Source organism: Hypomesus nipponensis, chromosome 6 (assembly GCF_054491055.1).
Source record: "Hypomesus nipponensis isolate SF chromosome 6, ASM5449105v1, whole genome shotgun sequence".
Classification (NCBI taxonomy): Eukaryota; Metazoa; Chordata; class Actinopteri; order Osmeriformes; family Osmeridae; genus Hypomesus; species Hypomesus nipponensis.
The window spans coordinates 6,736,544-6,760,674 of NC_140366.1; the positions used below are offsets into that span (position 1 = coordinate 6,736,544).

The 24,131-nt window shown below is 41.0% G+C and overlaps 2 protein-coding genes across 4 annotated transcripts; one reads left to right on the forward strand and one right to left on the reverse strand.

The window, feature by feature from the left end:
• zbtb1 (zinc finger and BTB domain containing 1) lies at positions 1-23,372 on the forward strand. 3 transcript variants are annotated; one of them, XR_014758409.1, is made up of 5 exons: positions 1-146; positions 7,731-7,758; positions 8,116-8,206; positions 8,426-8,570; positions 23,224-23,372. XR_014758409.1 is itself a non-coding variant. In XM_084699353.1 (3 exons), exon 3 carries the CDS (start codon positions 1,344-1,346, stop codon positions 3,423-3,425), a length of 2,082 nt encoding a protein of 693 aa, XP_084555479.1. In that variant the 5' UTR covers positions 1-146; positions 1,227-1,248; positions 1,340-1,343; the 3' UTR covers positions 3,426-5,628. The 3 variants fall into 3 exon arrangements, 2 of the variants coding, with proteins under 2 accessions (XP_084555479.1, XP_084555480.1); XM_084699353.1 differs by lacking the exons at positions 7,731-7,758; positions 8,116-8,206; positions 8,426-8,570; positions 23,224-23,372 and adding exons at positions 1,227-1,248; positions 1,340-5,628; XM_084699354.1 differs by lacking the exons at positions 7,731-7,758; positions 8,116-8,206; positions 8,426-8,570; positions 23,224-23,372 and adding an exon at positions 1,340-5,628.
• LOC146286767 (uncharacterized) lies at positions 16,970-18,944 on the reverse strand. Its single transcript, XM_084700400.1, has one exon. The coding sequence runs from the start codon at positions 18,571-18,573 to the stop codon at positions 17,653-17,655; it is 921 nt and encodes a 306-aa protein (XP_084556526.1). The 5' UTR covers positions 18,574-18,944; the 3' UTR covers positions 16,970-17,652.
• Positions 23,373-24,131: the final 759 nt, after the last annotated feature.

The window sequence follows — 24,131 nt, forward strand, 5'->3', positions numbered from 1 at the left end:
TCATCCGTGCTGCAGAAGGGGCTTCGCCCTCGCGATTATTCTCGACACAACTTGAGGCTTGAATAAAAGCGGTTAAGGTGGAACTTTTGGGCAGTAAAGATTAACTTGAGTTTTACAACATCCACGGGTGGCCTCCTTCATATTCGGTAAGTATTTGTTCACTGTTTTAGGGGAGTAAACATTCCTGCGTTCGGAAAAACCCAGTGCCTTTTTTTCTCATAGCGTGAATGCGGGAAGCAGCGCGGGGGTGGCAGTGCGTGCCTGCGTGAGATTCTGACAACACAGATGCAGAGCCCTCTCCATTTTGCGCTCTCACTTTGTTTGTTTTCCCAAATAGATTATAAAGAATTGGCGATTGTCGCTGTCTCACTTTTGGTCTATTAGTCATAATTTGTCACACATAGCCTCTAAATTACTTTTAGTGCGGTGTGATTGACAACCACCATGCCCGCACGACTGAGTCTCTAAAATAGGCCAATGGCAATGCGTGGGCGGGATGTCAACCTCTCAATTTGAGCTGACGACGAGTCCCGACAAAGAAGAAATTGTTATTCCCAGCCAGTTATGTGTATATATCAACTTAATACTTATATTTATGGGACGTCATGGTAATGGTTTGATAGCTTGATTTCCTATTGAATTACTTTTACCTAGTTGGGAACTATAGGCTACTAATATTAATGCGTGTGAATAGTAGCTTTCGTTACACATCACTCACACACACCCACATAAGGCTGCCACAGAAATTATGCAACAGAAATGTGTATACACATGCATACAACATGTGTGTGTGTGTGTGTGTGTGACGACTGCTTATCTTCACATGATAAGTGATGCGTCGGATCAACACAAGCCATAAACTTTAGATTGTAAATAAAAGTTGAGTACTTATTTTTTACATAAATAATTTGCCCAATGTAATAATGATGGGGAACCATATAGTTTATAATCGCAGACATACATTTTGAGATTGTCTAATTATGGGAGTGACCTATTTATAGTTCACCTTCATGGTCATGAGAAGACACATGCGACCTTCAAAGTAAAATCTAAACAAAATGGTTTTCAATAGGTGGACATTTGTACTTGAAATTAATTTATGTTGAGTCCAAAATTGACAGTGGATGGGTGTTTGTGGGTTGGATATAAATTGAAATGTGTGTTCCTATTAATCCCAAAAACTGCTTTTAATTTGGTTCATTTTTCAATTTCTTTACATTTTGAAGCGGAAGCATTTTGATAAGAGTTGTAAGTATTTTCATTCAGATTGAATCATTGCTAAACATGGCTCGACATTGGTAAACCACTTATCCCATCCCCCCTTTCCCTCCTTTCCTAGTGTGATGGCGAGGCCTAGCCACAGCGAGCATGTCCTGCAACAGCTCAACAACCAGCGGGAGTGGGGCTTCCTGTGCGACTGCTGCATTGCCATTGGAGACATCTACTTCCGGGCCCACAAGGCCGTACTGGCCGCCTGCAGCTCTTACTTCAGGATGATGTTCATCAGAGACCAGCAGGGAACGGCCCGTCTGGACCTCAGCAATATGCAGATCAGTGCAGAGTGCTTCGATTTAATCCTGCAGCTCATGTATCTCGGCCGGATCATGGTTGGCAGCTATGAGTTTGAGGAGCTCAAAGCTTCGATGGCCTATCTGCAGATGTATTACATCCCCGACTCGCTGGAAGACCTCCGTGATATCAGAAGCTCCAATCTTACTCCGTCCTCCTCAGCCTCCTCCTCTTCTTCCACCTCGTCCAGTTCTTCTTCCTCCACTGGCCCCGCTAATGGAAAGATGATGTTTGGAGTCCGCATGTTTGAGCAGCAGAAGCCCAGTGTCCCTGAAGTTGAGCGCACGCCAAAGGCTGTCAGCACTCCTGTGTGTCCAAGCTTCACAGCTCCAGTGAAAAGGCCCGTGGTGGTGCTGGAGGAGGTGGCGGCACCTCCCTTGAAAGCCGCCCCACCGCTTGTAGATAGCATGGCTGAGCAGCCATGTGACCTGAGGAAAAGGTCTGGAGGCCGGAGTGCCACCCTTAAAGAGCGTCCCCGTTTTGGCCGCACCTACACCTGTGATGACTGTGGCTTTGTCTTTAGCTGTGAGAAGCTGCTGATTGAACACATCCTCACATGCACCAACAGGAAGGCTGCCTTCCAGGCTCCCCGAACCAGTGCAGATGCAGATAATGATTCCAACAAGGGGGAGAGCTCAGCATCAGAGGGAATCGAGGAGCACAGGGTGGTCTGCAAAGGTGAAGAGGATTGGCCAGACCACAAGTCAGACTCTGAATCTGTAATCAGATCTGTAGCAACCGGTACAGAAAATGAGCCTGCATTCATCAGGACTATTTCCATCAAGACAGAGCCAGAAGAAAATGTGGTTTCAAATATGGATGGCATCAAAGTAATCCGGGTGGGGGAGCACAGTGCCAGAGACTGCAGTAGCACAAGGAGCAATGCATACAAGGACACTAAGAGTGACCAGGCTAGATTTAACCATGATCCGGAGGCTGGAGTCTCCTGCATGGAGGATGGCAGTGATCTTTTGGATGGAGACCTGTCAAACAGTGAGGATTCTGCCCTACCTGTAAAGGTGCGCAAGATTAAAGAGGAAAATCTGGATACAGATTGTATCCCATGTGAGCTGTGTGGAGCTCTGCTAACCGAGGAGGAACAATCAGGCCACTACATCTCCAATCACATGGGGCACATCTGTGCCTGTGGGAGGTGTGGACAGGTCTTAATCAAAGGACGGCAGCTCCAGGAGCATGCAGAACGCTGTGGAGAACCCCAGGGTGCCGAGTCTGATTCCCACGGAGAAGATCATTCTCCTCTCCTGGAAGACCCACAGGCCATGGAGGAGGGCTCGCTGGAAGGGACTGACCTTACTTGCCCCCACTGTGGTTTGTTGTTCCAAAGTGAGAGTCTGGCCATGGAGCACACTCTTGTCTGCCATGAGCAGGAGCTTCTCCGCCCAACCATGCTGGAGGACGGGGCGGAGCCGGATCATCGACGCAAGCACTTCTGCAGCATCTGCTTCAAGGGTTTCTACCAGCGCTGCCACCTCCGGGAGCACTACACGGTCCACACAAAGGAAAAGCAGTTCACCTGCCAGACGTGTGGTAAACAGTTCCTGCGCGAGCGGCAGCTCCGGCTACACACCGACATGCACAAGGGGATGGCGCGCTACGTCTGCCCCGTCTGCGACCAGGGCACCTTCCTTAAGCACGATCACGTGCGTCACATGATCTCGCACCTCTCGGCCGGTGAGACCATCTGCCAGGTGTGCTTCCAGATCTTTCCTAGTGGGGAGCATCTGGAGAAGCATATGGATGTGCACCTGTATATCTGTGGGGTCTGCGGAGAGAAGTTCCGTCTCCGTAAAGACATGCGTAGTCACTACAACTCCAAGCACACCAAAAGACTATGAGAGGCTGGATCCAATGTCCACGCTGAATCTGTGTGTCTGTTAAAAAGCCATAGATGTGATAACAGATGTATGCACTTGAATACCAAAAATAGAATCCCTATAAAATATGCACTTTCAAATTGTATGCATACAGTATGTTCCATTTTTATTGATGAGGGCTAAAGTGCTTCATTTTGGAGCTTACATGATCTGTACCTCATGCTCGTCACAAAGACAAAACTAATGTTAGACACATCAGTGTTGATTCTGACTATCAATCTATTTATCAACAAATAGTCCGATTTTGATCTCAAAATATATTTAGCAAGTTTTTTGCTTCATCCACTTCATCCAACAGTCTACATTGTGCAATGAGACCATGGTTGAGATTCCATGGCACAATTTGCATTTAAGAAAACAAATGATCTGTATATGGTGCCTTTCATTTACTTTGCACTCTCATGACATTTCACTTCAGTATTTTATGTTGGTCAATTTACTTCCTGGTTTTCCAAACGTTTGAGGGGAAGCATAGTCAAGTCATATACTGTAAGTATATTCAAGTAAACATTGAATTTGGGCAATGAAATGGAACATCTCCACCAAGCTAAACAGACAAAAACACTAGAATAAATACAGAGAAAACATCAGAAACACATTGTGTGCTCCTTTGGTTGATGGTTGATGGTTCTCCAACAGAGCATCCATGTTACAAAGGAACGTTTTCACTTTCTCTTTTGCCTTATCAGTTATTTTGTAAATACTGCTGTATTGAAGTGACTGCTGTATAAAAACAAAAAGTCATTGCAATTGAATTTATATATATATAAACGAATGTGACTCAAAATTTGTCTTACTGAAAATGACACTGACATTTAATTTAAAAAATACTTGCCATTCGTGTATTGTATAGGATCAAACAGTAATGTCTACATTCTCCTCATAGACTGTTTCTGGATGCATTTCCATTGTTTTCTTTTTGCCTCAGCTTGAGTGGGTAAATTAGCATATTTGAGTAAGGGCTTTACAATTGCCTTGATTTGTTGATTTTATGTTTGCTAAAAAGGGACACTTTCTTTCACAGTTGCGTTTTATAGCCAATAGATAACGTACTCTTGCATGTTAGGCGGTTTCTCTTGGGCTTGCTTGGGATTGGGATCCTTGATGTTTGTAACACTGCAGAGTGAACAGAATCACAACTCCTGAAGGGTACATGGTTGATGAAGCAACAATATTCAGCAGTCGAGTGTATTTACCACCACTACAAGTAAAATACCCCAGAGGCCTGCCATTACAAGGTTAGCAAACATTGAATTGTTGTGGGCAGATTCACAGCACTTAAATGTTAGACAATCAAATGGAAACTTAAGAAAAAAGGGAGTAACTGGTGGCTCCATTCTTCTGTGTATTCCGTTAAGCTCTGAAAGTGCTCAACCAAGACTTAAAAAAAATGTTTGGCTTCAATATAATACTACTACTGAAAAATATTTAGTGTAGAAATAGGCTATTGCTTTATGTTCATGCTGGTTTAGCAAAAATGGATGGTAAATACAGTTTACTCAGAAGTTTTGACTGAAATTAACCTGTTTTTTAGAACTAAATGGTAATAGGGAAGCATTCTTAAGCTCTTGGTTTAACCATTGTTTTTCAGTAATAGTTGGTGAATTTTTAAACCGTCTTGCAAAATGGGTGCTTATTAAAATCACAAAAGACTTGTGTCAACCAATTTATCATCCAATGTATAGCAGTCAGTGAGGTGCTTGCACAAGGCAAGAATTGTGTTGTGAGTAATAATGTATTGTCCTGCCAATACTGTAGGTTGGCAGCCAAGATCTATACTTCCTTCTGTCCCAGCATGGAGGCTTAAAAGGCAGTGCATTGTTCATTTAACGTGCACTTTTATTCCTCTTGCAAAATGTCAGGTTTTTTTTTTAGCTATGACTTTTGGATGGCAATGGTAATATATACCATGTTTCAGATGAGTTTTGGAGTAATTTTCAATTCAACTCTTTGTCACTGTCACTGTCATTTATTTGGTTTTATTGCATTGGTTGACCAGGTTTAGGCTCTGAAATGGCTTTGTTTTAACGTACTTATGTTGGTATACTTGGTATACTTGTTGCTTGACAGGGTGTTTTAGTAGTCTCTGACATGATAAATGTTGCTTTGGAAATAGAAGCCTTCTGTCAATCTAATAAAACGTGAATACTCACAATGTAAAACATTTTAATACTGTCAATATTTTGCTGCTCCACTGTTTCATGACTTAACCTCTAATCAGCACCAATGTGGTGTATAGACTCATAAGTGTACTGTAACTACCAGCAAATTCAATCAACTAGTATGTTGACATTTGAGGAAAGGGATCCTTTGTGCCTACAGTATTAACCAGATGTTGAAACCAGAGGCTTTGCAAAACTGACGAGACTGTATTCAACATTTGCAGATCCTGTTTTTAAATATCTCACTGTGAGACTGTATAGGGGTCAAGAAAACCTATAGTAGGCCTATAACCTGACGTACATAAAAAGTGGCCAGTCACTGAATCCATATTTTGATACAATTATGCAGTTTTGTGATGTAGCATATCTGGAACCTGTTTCCATTCAGTGTAGCCTACTAATACTCCAGTATGCAGTCAACCAATACATTACCGTTTAGTTCACTATCATAAGCTGTCATAAAAAGCGCATCTTTGGATACCAGCATTGAGGCAGATTGTGTCTTTGAGTATGTGTACTTTGATTATACACTTGTATTCGTGAAAGATTCAGATAAGATTTACCAGAGGAGCATCGGTTCTTGATCTGCAATAGATGTGCACTGAGCTGCGGCATGCCCAAGTTAACGCCTGTTTAAATTATTGAGTTGTGCATGCTGGATTGAAAAAATAAAATAAAGTGCGGTTTTAGCCCTATATCAGTATTTTATCAAACATGTATCAAGCCCAAAATATATATTATAGCCTACATTGAGTTGCTAAAAAATGGATAACGGTTGAGTTTAGGCAGGTTTTGAGCACATTAAGCTATTTGGTCGCCATAAACGGCAAAATTAGCAAACGAAAGCGCGCTTTCAATTCTCGAATTAGACAAGGCACAAAGTAAAGCAAGATGTGGAGTATAAGTACCTACATTTTAAGCTGTAGGCCTAAACCCTAATGCGCAAGTCAATTCCAGAATAAAAGTCAATTTGATAAGCAAAATAGGAGGCACCGTGAGCAAAACAGCATGGGCTCTCAAGTGTCACGCATCGAGCGAGACAGTCACTCATTTCGGTCTTTTGTCACGCTCTCCCGCCACACATTGTATTTCTCACGCTGAATTTTTTTTAAAATAATAGGCTATATTAAATATGCTGCAGCACCCAACCAAAATTCCTCTGGCCGCGCCACTTTCTCTTAGCCTGGTCCTAACCATACCGTCGTACATTTCATTTGTACAGAGGTACAATCCAAATTGAGCGGAAGTACGTACTATGGAACCGGCAGGAATCGCGCGTCTTAGCTGGTTCTTAGTCGAGCCTGCCACTTATCAGCCAACCTATCAAAAAACGAAAGGGTCTATACAATAGCCAATCGGAAATGTTTCCCAGATAATTAGCATCAGTTTTTCATAAGTGTCTTAATCAACAGTTTTACAGCATGTTCACTGACAACACTTGCTCAGAACAAGTAGTTCATAGATGTAGCCGGTGTGTATCGGTGAAACTCACTCCTCAGGTATGTAAAGGGCCACCCGCATACATGGAATGCTAGCTTTTTATTGGCGTAGTTGGTAGTGGTGGCGCTTGGGATGTCAGAGGTGGGAGGTTCGAACTCAGTGCGGGGCGAACGGAGGCTCGATACCTCTGACGGAGTTTGCAATTCTTTGTCTGTTACATAGGCCGAGTTATAGTTTCGTTATCACACGATGACTGACATTGTCACATTATAAACATCTCTTTCCAAATAGGCATAATAATTGTATTATCACTAAATACATTTAAGTGTTTTGCATAGTCGATGTTATAGGTCACTTTTAAAATAATGTCATATTTTATAATTATATCCTGGTCATGGATGCATTAATCATTGCTGCCTTTCAAAGATGTCAGGTAAAAAGCAAATAATTATTTTTTGGGGGGGGGAATGTCACTCTTCCCTGTCTTCAAAACTTGAGAGGCCTGCAGCCAGCTAGTTTCAAACAATTTGCCTCAATACGTCACGCAAAATAGGTTCAGCAAGTAGACCAGGGTTAAACCGGGTGTACAACATCCATTCAGACGCCAGATGACGAAGATGTGGGGATACATGAGACTGATATGACTGCTGTTTTCCTTTTACAGTTCCTCCAATGAAGACTTGACAGCAGAGGTAAAGTATACGTTGTAGCCAAATCGTTTAATTGAATTGCAGTCCAGTCAACATGTCAATTTGCCTTCAGTTCAGCGAGAGTGTGCCTGTTAATGCTTTAGACTAGAGAAAATGTTCCCCCAACAAAATCTTTTTGCTCTTGGTTCCCCTCAGCTCTATGATCTCATCTTAATGTCTTAAGGTGTGTTCGTGTGTGTGTGTGTGTGTGTGTGTGTGTGTGTGTGTGTGTGTGTTTTTGTGTGTGTGTGTAAGGGAACGTATGGTTGGGAAGAGAGACGACCACAAACATGGAGTTCAATGACACATTACATGTTATGCTAAACATGATTGTAATAACCTCATGTTCTGTCCAACAAGCATCCCATCTCCAATTAAAATGAAGAACTTGGACAGCTCTAGAATTGCAGAAATCTGGAGAAACATTTTCAAATAGCTGGAAGGTTTCTAGGTAAAGCATTTAGGATCAGAAACGACAAATCAACATGAAACAAATAATGTTGGTGTAAACTCTTGCCAAAACATTGAAAGTCACATCCACATGTCACATCCAAACTGATATTTGTACTTGCTGGATGTCATGTCTCTAAAACATACTTGACTTTCACTAATATTCTCACTGCAGTACTGTCTACTTACACAGACTTGTACAACATATTTCTCTCAAAAGGTGGAAGATGACAGGAGCCTGGCCCAGCAGTGGAAAGTCTATCTGCCTCATGGCAACATTAAACTAGTCCCAACTACCACACCAAGCCCAAAGAAGAAGACATCTGAGCACTGGGTTCTTCCACCACATACCAGCTACACTACCTGTAAGTCCACCCAGTGGAAGAAAGTCACTGTTATGAAGTCCCTTGGCTGAATTTACTGTCTAACCTCTAGGGGTAGCTACAGTCTCCCTGAAGCAATTAGAAAATAATGTAGAAAAAAAACCTCCTTTCACAAATTTGATTAGAGATTTCCTGAAGTACAGTTTGAATAATTGACTGCTGTTGATTCTTTCTTATGACTTTGCTGATCCCCACACGATAGGCTTGTAATGAGATACTTTCTCCATTAACAAATATATAGTGTCTCAAGGGAAAGTCAATTAGAATCTGTTAGCATTGTGCAGTGGCAACGCACAAACCATTTCCTGCTTTCTCTACAGAAATTGCGTTTTGACTTTCCTAGTTTGATGTTAGGCTAGGCAACCCCATCCCCCACTGGAGGGGTAAGAAATAGACACCAGGCTGGAAGCTGCCTAATGCAGAGTGTGGTTTATATCTAGGTTTTGCGCTTTGCTGGTTCTGGAAACGGAATCTGGGCTCAGAGATAAGAGTTCAGACATTCAAAATGAATTCACTATGCTGATTAGAGTTGTTATTAGGTTGAATAAGCCAACATGTTGCTCCTTTTTGACAAAACCTCTTCAGGTGTTTCTTGTTTTGACAGTTCTTTCCTGGTCTCGCTTCCCTTTTTCCCTAATCACTTTATATATAACCACCAATGAGGTTTCCAATAACATGGACACTACCAAGTCTAACCTGAATGTTTTAACAAATGGTAGACAGAAGAAGAAGGAAGCGTGTGATTTGAAGATTTTCAGTTTAGCTAACAGCTGTTCCTTCTGGAGCAGCAAACAAGCCGTGGTTCTTCCAAACCGCTCCGGAATGTTTGGAAAGCCCTAGCAGGCCACCGTGTGACGCACGTGAGAGTTTCCTCTGCCAAGTGGAATGGAAGCAATATGGAGGTCTGTCTTGGTGTAGCCTATTAAGCTTATATCACGCTGCTTATGCCATTCATAAAGACAATTTTCTTCTGCACTGTACAGTTGCCATATCAGATGGTACACTGAATATTGTAGGGCTGTCTTGAAAGATAATTTTTGTCTAAATCAGAATCAGAATTGTGTTTAATCGCCAAGTAAGTGTTCACAAACAAGGAATTTACTTTGGTGGGCAGGTGCACACAGTAAACATAATAAACATATGGAATCTTAAAATCTTAGTGTGTGCTATCCTTAAATATATAATATCAAAATGTAAAATGTCTTGCATGATTGTGGGTTCATATCCTTTGAAACAGAAGCTTGCTTGTCTTGTGGTGTAATAAAATGGTTGGTTTGCAGTTAGTTAGGGGGAACTATGGTCATATTATTGGTTGGCTTGAATAAAAAGCTATTGTGTTTTTGTTAAAGACGTTCTTCTTCGGTGCTCCTGCTTGTGTACAGCACCTTTCAAGATCTATAGCAGAAACATTAAGTCAATTTTAACATCTATGCTCATAAATGTGCCATTCTCCACTATTTTCAAATGCATAAAACTGCATTGTTACTGCAAATTACTGCAAGCTATTTTCTGCTTTGCGGTTATCTTGTCCTCAATTATATCGGCCTATGTTTCCATCTTCTCGCTGGGTGGGAAGTTGTTAATGGGGTGTCATTCATATTTTGTCCACACGAGTGCTCTGTTGAGCAATTATAGTTGATGATCGTATTGGACTACAGCAGAAAAAGCATTTCCCCACAACATCTCTTTTAGATCATTTAAAGTGCATTGACCTTAAAGGCCCAGAGTTGCTTTCTGGCATAGTTGTTTTGCATTTGCACACATTCCAGAACCTTATCTAGTGAGAGACTGCAGAAGTGATCAACTATTCTAAATTTCATTTCTTTGCTTTGTCTTTTAGTAGGCCTATCCATACTTCCCATCCCTATCTGTCACACCCCAGTAATGAAGTCTTCTTGAGGGAGACAATTAGGCTACATTACGCCCACTGGGCAGAACACAGAAATCTTCGCTGGACATCCGGATTTCCCTTTGAGCTCGTGGTGACATATAAGACATGGAGGCCTGTTCAATGAAGAATGACACAAAATGTGAGCTAAGGGATAGGCTATATTCAGTACATTACATATGTGTCGATGTATAAGGCCTAGTATTTATTACAACACTTCCTTTTGTCAATCGTCCCCCATTTTTCTATTCAGGATTACTTTGTGACGAGTAAGCCTGAGTGTTCCAGTCATGTCACCTTAGTGTAGGCTGAGGTTCCCTGTGACGTGTGCTAAGGTTGTATTTCAAACACACATTTAAATGTTGTCTTACCGTACATATGCTTTTAATGTGTATTTTTGTGCTTTGGGACTAACCGTATTGAACGATACTGTTCATAAAGTTGGTCCGGTGCTATTAGGCCTGCAGCCACTGCCATTAATCCCTATGTATTACCTGCAGTTGCTCTCATGCTGTCACGGTTAATGCTGCTATACATCTCTGTTAGTTGTCCCCTGTCACTGACAACACACCACCCTCATCACTCAACCCCCCCACACTGTCATTAACCCCCCCCGTCTGTTGTTCCCACCACTGCGCCTGTCAGTCCCTGGTGTTGGCTTGGACTGTTGACTGCTCAGGTGTGAAAAAACAACAACACCCTGCCACTGAAATACCAATGTGTGCACATGGTGTGTCCTGGAATCGAATGGTCCATGCTTTGATTACTATGGATCTGAATCACTTTAGTGAATCCGGGTCACGGCACCAATGTGACAGGTATGTAACAGACTTAGTTACGCTCCATCACGACAAGGTGTCGTTCGCCACTCGCTGGGCTCGAACGCACAACCTCTGACTTGCCAAGAGCGACCACTACCAGCTACGCCTTCGTTGACGCCGGTGGCCTGCTACATACCTGAGGAGTGAGTTTCACAGTTTTCACACCGTTTCATTTAAAGTCAACTATTTTGCTAGAGTAATCGATCCAGGTGAGTATCAGAAAGTATTTGTCAAGTCAAATTCGTTCAAAGTCAAACCACAGGAGATATTTTTGAGTAGCAGCGGTAAATCTCCTGCGAACTTGCAAGTACATCTGCAGTTTATGCAACAAGGGTGCGGCTTCCTTCCCCTCTTCCAGAGCTCACGCACACACCCTCCAAGCCCCAGACAGGGAGGGAAATTGAAAGCACTAATTGCTAGGGCCGTTCAAGCAGGCCTCTCATGGTGAGCTGTAATCAGCCCAGTGTCCCCTCAGAGAACACCCCACAATCCTCATCTGTCCCTGAGCACTAATGGAAAAAGGCCCTTAGTTTCCGATGAGACAGTCGACCTCTCTTGCAACCTACTCGCAACCTTTTCCTTGCTGGTCTCATCCCAGAGAATGTGTAGGCTATCTGTATCCTATCTATCCAGGTTATTTTTATTATTATTTTGTTTTTGCCTGTAGCTGTATGCAAGTTGGCAAACTCATTTTTGATGGGTCACAGAAATGTCCAAAGAGACATTAACTCACAGGAGGGCAACCTGCGGATATGGATAGATATCTCTGGACTCAAGTTGTATTCAGGTGGCTGGTTCTTAGCCTACCTCTGTGTTGTGCATGTTTGTTGTGTCGGTTTTTTGATATATCAGCAAACAAGAAATCACATATACACCTTCACAAAAAAATAGCTGTAATACTTTTATTTTTTTTAGCTACGGCTTTAATAAAAGTGGCTACATTGACCCTCTACACTAGAGTAGCTAAAGTAGTTTTCCAGCAATTCGGTTGATAACACATTCCAGTGTAACTGCCAAAACCCAAACAATAAGTCAGACATGATAGTGATCTAAAATGCTCAGTGCAGACAAACACACTGCTGTTGACAGCCAAAGCCAAAGAGAGAAAGAGTCACTGCGTGATGTTGAAATAATGTCAACCAGAAGAGCTCCCCTACAACAGGTATACTGTACATTGAAAGACATAAATCTGCTAAATGTGTCATTTTGTCACTCATAGGTAAAGATCACCCATAGGTAAATACAGTATTACTGTATACAAAGCTCTTTGAAATACATAATCACTCCTTCTCACTAATTGTGCTGTGTCAGATTATTGGTCAGGCTGTTTGTCAGATTGCAGTGAAAATAACAATACTCGGATTAAAGTGAACCTATTTTTTTCCAAGGAAATCTGGCCTTCAGTGTCCCCTTGCTTAAACAGAAATATGTGTATATAATACAACAGTGAGTGTGAAGGGGTGTTCTTCTATGAAAACAAGGGAAAATCCCCACTATTCCATCAACATCCCTGCAACAGTATCACTGCCTTGACTTGCAGGTCAGAATGTTCTCTACAGGAAAACACATTTTAAGCCACCACTCACGACGAACGTGGAAGTAATTTGGCCGTCCTAGCAGGAGATGAATGTTCTAATGTCATTTGACGAGATTTACAGCAGTTTTCACCATTATCGTGTTCCCCCTCATTGTTGTCCTGTCCAGATCGAGTGGTAGACAGGCTTTGGTAATTGGATGGGCTATCTCTTCAAGTGATATTTCTAGGGGAGAGAATAGTATAAATAAATAACCTCAGGCATGACACCAAATTCATAGGTCTGATAAAAATATTTGGTGAGGAAATCGTTTAATCCTAGCATTTGTTTGTTAAGCCCAAATTTGTCAGCATGAATAAAGTGAGACTTGGATGTCAATCTTTGTTGCCCATAAGTAATTGACACAAACTTGGTGGGGGAAAACTTCAAATAATCGAATATATTGTTAATGGACAGTATTACTGTACAGCTCCAGTCAGTTGTATATTATGTGGTTGAAGTTGTAAATTACATTTGTAAGACAATCTCATAATATTTGAGTAAAAGTCAACACGTCTTTTGAGAATCCCCATTTTAGCTTAAGCATTTTACTAACAGAATACTATAATTTCCAAAGTTGGACAACATTACCTAATGAATGTATGTATCTCTGGTGCATATAACATAACTTGAGCTTTATCAGTGATAATGTAATCAAGGTAGCCTCTTAAATCAATTGTTTTGGCCAAAGCTGACCTTGTGTAATTAAATTGTAAAGCCCATTGTTTTACTCCTGGGTCTTAAAAAAAGATGACTCATTACATAATTACAAGCAATGCTCTGTGTGAGGCATTTAATAGGCCATGCGTGCAGCATGTGTTCTGTATGTAAGCCAGTGTTAGAAGCATCTGCTAAATGAATACAGGGTTACTAAATGGGTTGTGGAATGAAATATAACTCTTAGCTTTTAGTATCATGTCTCATTGAACAGAAAATGTTTTGAGCATAACATACCTGTTGCTGACTAGACTTCAATCCATGGTTGCTTTGCTGACTGATTTGTTAGATTTAAGCAGGCAAACCTTGGGGCAGATAATCAAGATAATGAGAAACAACTGGTTAAAATTCAATAAATGTTCAAATCAAGTTACTTCCAGACAGTGATTTCCCACTGCTAGTTTCCCACTGTCTGTCTTCTATCTTTCCTGTTACCTTGCTGCAGTAGGTTTCTGCTGCTTGACCTCCAATAAGTTGACCGGCTGTCTTTTCAAAGGAAACAACCTTGAGACCCCATAGTATTGTACGGATTAACCAGCCCATTTGAGCTTTGTACAGTATGGTAGGATTCGCAGGCTCATACAGGAACAGAGCTTGTGACCTTCTCTCGTTTGTGGCGTTCCGATTGTGGAGATTATGATTGCTTGACAACCACTCATTTCCATGTTACCACCTGTAGAGATTAGGATCCTGAAGAGGTTTGATGCCACTGCTGTTATCCACTCAATATTACAAGGTTTACACAAAATCCACCGACTAATGGAATATTGAAAGAAAAGCCATTGTACTGTCCTCTGTAAATAGTCCAAGATGTAGTTGCCTTTACCTCAGTTGACCTTATCTAGAGTAAGGGGTGAACAATAGCTCAATGGTGTTTTCTTGAAATAAATATAAATAATTTTCTATAGAGAACCTCCATAGAGGAATCAATAGAGAACCTTCATTGACATATGGTTTAGTCTTTTAGGCTTCATCAGTGTTGAAATCCAGCCCTTTTGTAAATGTATTGTTTCGTTGAACATATGGCTTTTAGTAACTAACCAGAAGGAAAAATGTGGTGGTTAAAAACAAAAGCTTAGTAGAGATGTACTTAACAGTTATTTGGAACTCAATATGGTCCAACTTAAGTAAACTTTTACCTCCAGTCAGTTGACCGGCTGTAATTTCAAAGGAAACACACGGTATACTGCAAGGTGATTACTTTGAATTACTTAATTAATATAATTATGTAAGTGAAAACATCAAAGGATATAGCCTGAGGAGGGTTGTGGATAACTAGATAAACATTGTGGTATTTACAGTGTGTCTTGGTTGGTGAATATTCAGCCAGCGTTTGTGTCTGTCACTGAAACCTCAGCACCCCTCAGAATTTCCATATTCAGCTACTGGTAAATCTCAGTAATGTCTGGTATGATGGGGGGGCTTATTGCATTCTCTGGTGGAATTGGAAGAAGTGAACAGGGCTAGGTTGTCATAGTGACAGTGCACTGGCCTCACCTGCCTGAAATGATGATACCAAACAGTCTTGGTTTTTCAAATTATGGTTTTTATACACTAGGTCTATGCAGACTTGACTTACATACTTACAAATCCTACAATGTTGCAAAAATGTGGCGCTTATGACTGCATTAAAAAAAAACACTGTGCCTTAACCTCTACTTACATTTTATACCACACATTTCCTTCACTCAGTCATACTTAAAATATGACACTTTAACTGGATGCAGATTGGGCTCAATAACCGAGACAACACACACCGGCCTATCCTCAACACGTAAGTGGCTTAGCATTGGCATTGTCCCTTCAGACCGGCACTTCTGCTTTATAGTCCTGAGAAATTAGACAGGTGGACGTGAACAAATGGTCAAAGGGGAAGCAAAAAAAAACAGCACCTTCTGGGTCCAAATATTTGTGGCAGTGATTGTTTTTAGATAAACTGTTGTTTAAGTCCAGTGGTAGTCCCATCAGGGACAGAGTTGTTACCTGGTTTTTCAGACCAATGATTTACTGTAATGAAAATAATTTGTTGCTCCATTGAACAAAGGCCAGGGCCTTTGCCATCTTATGATCTTTAAAGTGCAATCGTCCTAGAAATCAATGATCTGATTATACTGAATTTCTAACAGCTGTGTCAGGGAGCATGTGCAGTTTGATGTGCAATCATATTATCAGAGATTACCATGAGTACGTGAGATACATCTCTTATATTGAATTTTAGATTGGGGCCTGTGTTTTGTCCACGGAGAGTCAGGAAGAGCAAACATGGTACCGCTGGGGCCTTGGTAAGATTGTTCTGGAAGAATGCCAAAACTAGGGCTTAGCCCACTGTGCCTGTATGGGACATGCAGCACCAAAGAAAGTTCAGAATTGCTTCCAGGAGCTCTTTCAAGAGTCATATTGAATACTTTTGTATATTGATTTCATTTTTGGTATGACTATTTTGTTACTAAGTAATTAACTCTACTAACTGTAACATAACATACATTTTATAGTTGTCTTCATGGGACTTTGACACCGTGGCTTGGATAGATGAATATCTATTAAACCTTGACAAAAGGCAGTTGACAAAATTTACCGAAAAGAAATATCCCTTTGCCTAAACCTGACTACAGTTGTTAGAGCCCCTGCTTATGATGGTTTCAATTGGAAAGGTTAATACCATTTTGTCTCTATTAAATACTGTACTCCACTGTTCTAATCTGGGCGGCTGTGACTCAGGGGGTAGAGAGGGTTGTCTGTCAATCGCAATGTTGGTGGTTCGTTCACCTACTCCTCCAGGCCATGTGCCAAAGTGTTGTCGAGCAAGACTGAAAGAGTCTCTCTCTGAGAAGCAAAACAATGTAAAGCGCTTTGAGTACCGCTGAGGTAGAAAGGCGCCATATAAGTGTAGTCCATTTAATCAAGGAATCTAATTCCACTGACAATTCAGTATGATTGCATAAGAGAGTGAACTCTCATGACCCACCCACTTCACATATTAGGAAAATGCTCTATTTAATCATACTTGGATCTATTGAGCATCCCTGTAAAATAGACCAAAATCCCATAAAGTTGATTTGAGGAAAAACATGCTGTCTTTCTGTAAGGTCCTTGCATCGCTACATTTTTGTAACCAGTCCATAACTGGTGGTTGGAATTTTATCTCCCAGTGTTCTACCTGTAATTTGCAAGCTACAGACCTGTTTGGTTTTGTTGAACACCAGCATGAAGAAAGACAACATACTATTAATGCTGTGTTTTACAGAATCAACAAATGAATTTATGATACCATCGCATCACTGGCAATGGGCCTATTCTCCCTACCTAAATATGTTGTCTATTTTGTGTGAATTGGTTCTATGTTTTCACCTTTTGTTATAGGAACAAACTCAGCAGCACTCATAACATGAAGATATGTTATATTTCAGAAATTACAATTTAACAGTGATTCAGAGGAAAATACAGTTGATTACACCCACTATCAAAAGGTGTGCCCTCATTTACTGTTTGACAATATTTGCTTTGCAAACAAAATTGCTTCCAAATCAAAACGTTGTTATGTGATTCAGTTAGCCTACAACAATCAGAATTTGTCATTTTGTGTTTCACATTCATGAACAGAAAAGCATTACTAATAAAATGTAATTAGTTTGTCTTATCATAAGCTACATATGCTACGTATTGCACAAGGGTCTTTTAGAAAAGTTGTCTACCAAATTGTCTTTATACCACAGTTGCCACTGCCTATCAAAACACAGTAAAAGTTGCAATGGCATGGTAATAGGGACATCATATTATGGACATACCAACCGTCCATTCTAGTTTTTTAAAGCCCAATACCAAACGCATTTATATCTGGTTAAATGGCCTTATTTCAATCTTAAATCAGGCATAATGTTTTAGAACAGTGCGCAAACTATAATTCATATTTAAAATTGTGTTCATATTAACCTACACTATTATGGACAGTAGTTATAAGATTGTAGTATTTAAGGCAAAACATAAATGTTGGAAGGAGACGTTATATAATTTAACCTGGTTCTATTGGCGCACACATGGCATTTCTGCATTATGGTCCAAAATGGTCATAACTGCGTAGTTCTTAGTGAGGCATCCCCTTTGTCCATGATATCAAGGTCCTCCGATTCATATGAAGAGCCTTCAGTAAGGTCCAAATCACTATGCATAGGCCTACCAGTAAGAGGTCTCACGGTTATGTCAGAGGTAGGTTCCATTCGCAAATCCTCCAGTTTTGGAGTTGCCGATGCTTTTGTAAGCGCCAGTCCCTTTGTCCGGGAAGAGTCTGTCACCTTACTTTTGTGGACAGACTCAGCCCCAGATCCCTCCGGAGATTCGGTTTGTTCTCCAGCAGATGACACAGTGTCAAAAGTCCACCACGTTTCCTCCCCAACATCCCGCGTTTGATCGATGATGCTTGAGTGCGTCGGCAGGTTTGATGGATCCTCTTCGGTGACACTTGAAGATGCGCGTCCGACTTCTGTAGAGTCCAGTTTTTTTCTTGTGATATTGCTCTGTGCAGTTGGTTTGGTTGGTACGGCATTCACCGTCTTGGGCAAAGTACTCTCTGACTGAACCATAGGACTTTCACTGCTGTCAACTGACTGTAATGTCCCGGCTTGGGTGTCTGTGTGGAGTGTTACTGATGATATAGCTGCCCTTGAGTCATCCTGTACAGTCTCGGCATATCTAGTAACGGTTTGTGTGGAACTATTTGGCACAACAGAGGTAATATTGGAAGTGTTGGTTGAAACAGTCACCACAGTTTCACGTCTCGTGGACGAGGTGTTGGACGTTGGTTTCCATATTAAACTGTAGTAAATGGCCAGTATGATAGCCGCCAAAGACACAGACAAAACATATGCGAAAACAGTGGCCAGTCTCACCCATTTTTTGTTGGTCTTCGCAGCCATTTTCGCCTTTTTGTCCCCAGTATATGTTGCAGGTTTTCCCCGCTCAATATTGGGCATGAAGTCTCTGTCCCTCATGTTCCACCGGTTTCTACCTCTGTACTCCGCCACGCCGTCCGTCTTGACTGATCAAAGGGTATCCACTGTGCAGAAGACTAGTCCGCTTGACGTTTCAGGCGCAAGGTTCTAAACCAGTTCCCTTGTAACACTTTGTAATCAAACTCTTCTTTTTTTCACACGCAGCTTGGGCAGAACATCTGCGTTGCCATGTTAATCGAATGTGTAGTGGCAGAGAAGACGAAATGGTGAGCTGGTATTGTCTCCGTGACGCGCGCTTGCTGTGACAGGTGTTTATGGTGAACGAAAAACGGGTAGATTATATAGGTCCTGCGGTCCAGGCAGTGATGTGTGATTAATCCAGTCATTAAAATAAACCATAAGGTACACAAGGACGCCTTGCTTGTTGTTTAGCGAATGAAGTGGCTGGATTAGTCTCAATCATGGTCGGGAGGCGGTTCCTTAAAGGAGCGACACCAACTAGCCTACATACATTTTGCATTAACTGTAGATAGTTTACCTCAAATACGATGCTTTTCTTGTTCATAAGCATTTTGACCATGGTTTTAGAGTGTATCTTTAATTGCAAATAGTAGCTACTTGGCTAATTCTATTACTCTCATATAAATTTAACCAAGGCCGTAATCATAATACATATTTAAATTTGCCCCCCCCCCAATATATTGATATAAAAATATAAATGTGCTACGACCACGCTGTCCGAATTATCATAAACAAATTAATTGACTCCATGGCTACGGCCTTGATTTTAACACAATGTCAAATTATTGTGCTATAAAAATCAGATGCAGCCTAACATAAACAGGGATTGTATAACACTATCATCTGGGCAATTAAATGCTTGAGAGGAGGCTAAGATGAAAGTGAAATAATACTATAACATATACAATTATATTATTAAGATACTAATTACATTACATTACGTCATTTAGCAGACGCCCTTATCCAGAGCGACTTACAGTAAGTACAGGGACATTCCCCCGAGGCAAATAGGGTGAAGTGCCTTGCCCAAGGACACACGTCATTTGGCACTGCCAAGAATCAAACCGGCAATCTTCTGATTACCAGCCCGATTCTCTAACCGCTCAGCCACCTGACTCCCTATTATTCTTATAGTATTATTATGATTAAAAAAACAACTAAAATCACATGTAAATGTGTTGGATTTACAGTGCAATTAGTAGTGCAGTTGTTAGTGCAAACAGAATGTGCAAATTAGATGTAATGTCCAAATGGCTAGTGCCAGAAAAAGTCAGTTAAGTAGCCTAATGGTCTGGAGGTGGAGGCTTTTTGAGTCCTTGGTTAAAGACTTGATGCTCATGTACCGCCCGCTCATTAGCAAGTTCAGCACTGGACAGGTCCACCCAATATTTGTCAAGGTTCGAGTTTGAAATACAGACTGAAAATAATTTTATTTAGAATTCAATGAGTCCCCTAAATATTTTATTCGTGAGGATTTACTACATGAGGCAATCCATAGCCTACAACTATTTGTATCTAAATTAAGACCACTAGTTTTATCCCTCAGCCTATTGGCTAGTTTGCTATTACCTGAAAATCTGTCATTGATGTAGAAAAATGAATTTTTGTTAAACAATTTGTTAGTTTCTAAATCACTGGGTCCTACTTCTCGAACCGAAAAGCTATGGTGGCCCACTACCATTTAAACTCTCACCCGTCTGTTGTTTTGATGGAAACGTGAATTACGTCAGCATCGTGATGCAAGCTGTGTTCCCATGCAAGCAGAGCTAAATTTGTAGCTCACTAGTTGTCTCTGACCGTCAAGGGAAGGGACCTCATCTGCTCGCCTCAGTGTTCTGGGACTTAACCCAGCATAGACCGCACAGTCAAAAAATGCATTTTATACTACCCCCACCCATTTATTTTCCCATCCTATTGGGTTTGTGAGACCATCAGGGATAAATCTAGTTTGGGCTTTAATGAAATCAACATGGGTAGCCTAATTCGAGGACATTAGGACTTTAGAATTAATAATCGATGAAGGTCGTTGCAGAGGCTATAATAGAACAGTGCTCCATATGTCACATCAATGTAAATGGAGCAGGGAGCATTGTTGAAGCAGAGTCTCAAGCATGAAGGCCATACATTTTTGCTGATGAGGGTCTACCTACTTTGGCAAATGTGTGTGGTTGCCTGCCTGTTTGGGTTAGGGTACATCCTTTGTTTCATCCTCCAGCTCAACCATATTATCCTACACACAACCAAATAAATGGTTGGATACACTCAACCTAACCGAACGTCAGAATGCCATTTACTATTCAGCCTTTTGTCATCTATTGTTTCTGAAATCTCATGGGACTTGGTTAAGCAAATCTGAGCATTCGATTGTAGACCCGGTTTTGCTGTGGATGTATTGTTGTCCTTGCTCAGTTTCTTTCTACTTTAGTTTATATTGGATTCTCTCCCTCAGCCTCTAACCTTTCCCACATTCCCAGTTGGATTTGGTATGAATTATAGATCATCTCTGGGGAACTGCAGGCGAGCCCATAGGGTTAATGTGGTTGAGACTGACAGCTCAGCGTTTGATAGCTTCAGGCTCATCTTTTTTAGATATACTCTGTGTAGGCTACGTGTGCCTCTTCTGATATCTCTTCCTTACATGGGTATTTTCAAGCTTGTTTTAGGCTATAGTGCTATAAGAGACCCATGTATGTAAGTATTGTGAATGTGGGTGTAGTGTATGTGCCAAGGTGTAATCTTGTTATATTTTAAATAATAACACAATGTCACTGATTTCCTGAAAGAACATTCCAAATAAGGAACTGCCCACAGACCATTACCACCTTCAGCACCTAAATAAACACCCTATACAGACCACTACCTCATCTTCCACCTGGTCATTAGTATCCCTAGCAGGTGGCCGGGCTGAAAATCCACTCTCGAGTGTGGGCGCAGCAATGCCGTCATCCTTCATAGATCTCGTCAGCCTCCATTGTTTCCCTTATCATATCCTCCCATTATCTATGTTTTGGGCAGGCTGTGAAGTCGACAGGACAGCACTTATTTCCCTGTTGGCACTCGGGTGTTCTTGAGCCGTGGCAAGGGTGATAAACATGCAAGGTTGGTGCCAACAGTAGCAGATGGGCATTATAAACATGGGAGGGGGAGATGGTGTGGACAGACAGAGCAGGGCCAGGACTAGATGGTGCTGCCAGGATGCTGAATTACAACCAATAAACTGATGCCACCCCAAGCCGTAACAGGGTTTATGAGCTTTTGGCCTTGAAAACAGTAATTATATTTGAATGAGAATTTGATTTAGTTTTGAGGCATGGAATTTTCAGTAAAAAAAATTAACAGTTGTCTGCCTATTTAATATGCTGCTGGCATATTAGCCTATCTGAATTTCCTTCATGTATTAACCAAATTGAATGAACTAAGGCTTACTGCCATGCCCTGAAAACTCAATGCGTAGATCAATATGGATTCAATCCATATTTCCGTGCTGGTCCAAAGGCCCTGTTCAATCAAAAATTATTACCAGGTTCGGTGAATATGCCAAAGTAACAGTTACCTCAAGGTGTGTGTGTGTGTGTGTGTGTGCGCGCGCGCATGTGGGTTTCTTTTTTAAGATGCAATTTAATTTTTATCTACAATGACGAAATGTCTAACACACGTGTTTTTTCCCCAACTGATAAAAGCTATGTTATGGCCTCCAACCAAGACATGGGGGATTGCTTGTGGCTCCTTTGGGAAACCTACTGATGTCATTCAGCAGTTTGTACTTGGAGACATGAACTGCAGCTTTAGAAAGTCTGTGTTACACACTTTAACTCGAGCCTGGCTTACATGTTCATACAAACATTGTGTGCATGCCTGTGTATAAAAGCATGAAAACGCACATTTTCGAGTTGTCCATCCCTTACAAAAGATGATATCTAACCCTCTATACCACTTCCACCGCCCCTCCCCACTGTGCAGTGACACTTCAAACCATCTTACCGAATGATATAGACCCAGAGTGTAATGCTTAGTGACATAGAACACAGCAGATAAACGGCCATGGTGACTGGTGGTTCAAATGACCATCTGCACATCAAACAAGCATCTGGCAGTAGCTACAGGATCAGAGGGAAGAGAGAGAGGTGTATGGCACAACAAATGCAATGAGGCTCAAAAACCTTGTGTGCATGCAGGCACGTGTTTGAGAAAGAGACTGTTTCAGTGTTCTCCTGCCTGTGTACAGTGTGTGTGACCGTACCTGAAGAAGTGAACTGCTGTGTGGTTAACGTGACGGGGTCACATCAAAGGAAAAGTAGAAAGGGTTACTTTACACAGGAACAAGGAAAATCTTAAAAGGGATCCTATTTAGGATAACCTGTCACCATTAGTTAGGATATCCGTCATCTATAAAACTGTCATCTTCAGTGTTGATTGTCAGGCTCTCAATAGATTAATCTGTCGTGTATGTAATCTATGAGGAGATTGTTTGGATGACAGTAGCGGATCTAAGGGGTGGCAGCTGCCACCCCAATAAAAAATACTGCCACCCCAATCTTCCCATGGAAAAATATAAATTCAAAAAATAGTATTGTTACTGGTTAATTTAAGCTACAATGTTATAGCCTAATCATTTACCATAGGGAGTACTGTACCACCCTACTTTTTACTGTTTTGATTTGCATCCAGGAGGCCACCCAACAACTTCCTTCTGCCACCCCATTGCCACCCCGAATGAAAATCTCTAAATCAGCCCCTGTTGGATGACATCCACTGCTTGGCAACACTGCATATGAATATTAATTAATTCCATAGCAATTATCACCAATCACTACACAGTACATGTTTAAAATGTGGGTATGTCTACAATGACAATTGCTATAAAAAAATTTAAAAAATCTCTTTAATGCTGCTTTAAATATATTTCTACATGTAAGTATATCCTCATAATTTGTACAATGTTTTTAATGACTCTTATAAAGCACAATCTTACCTTTCTAATGAACTCATATACTGTAGAGGGCAGCGTTGATTTAAAGTGTATATATAAAGGAATTTCTCAGTAATAACATTAAATTGCTGGTGAACTTTATTGTTAAATACTCACTGTAACAGACAATATATTAAAAATAATAATATTAATAATTTGGCCTGGTAATGGCATTCTTTCCTTTTCTCAAAGCTAAGCTTTAGGGGTGACTAGACCAGTTTTCTCTTTCACTGATTTGAGAATCAACTAATACTGTACGTGCTTGTAATATCCCAGGCATGTGTATTATACAGTTATAATCTTCAGAGAAACAGAAGACACATTAATTAAAAACAATGAATAAGCAATGAATCAGAAGCATTTTGTGCTGAGCTGTGCTTTATTTACTAAGCAGTATAGTACAACACATTTCACTAGCAGGGAACTTAGCAAGGATTCATAAGCAATATTTCAGTTAACAACTGGAATTATTAATGTCATAATGGACACATTTGAATCACATCCCTTTATAGCAAAGAAAGTTCATTTCTGTCTGAGTAATCAAGGATCAATAGGAGAACAGCTTTGCTGTCATCAAAACATCAAAAACCTGCTTGTGACTGTTATA

Excerpts from the sequence above, each read along its gene's own strand:
- zbtb1 (XM_084699353.1), top strand. The coding sequence starts at position 1,344 with ATGGCGAGGCCTAGCCACAGCGAGCATGTCCTGCAACAGCTCAACAAC.
- LOC146286767 (XM_084700400.1), bottom strand. The coding sequence starts at position 18,573 with ATGAGGGACAGAGACTTCATGCCCAATATTGAGCGGGGAAAACCTGCA.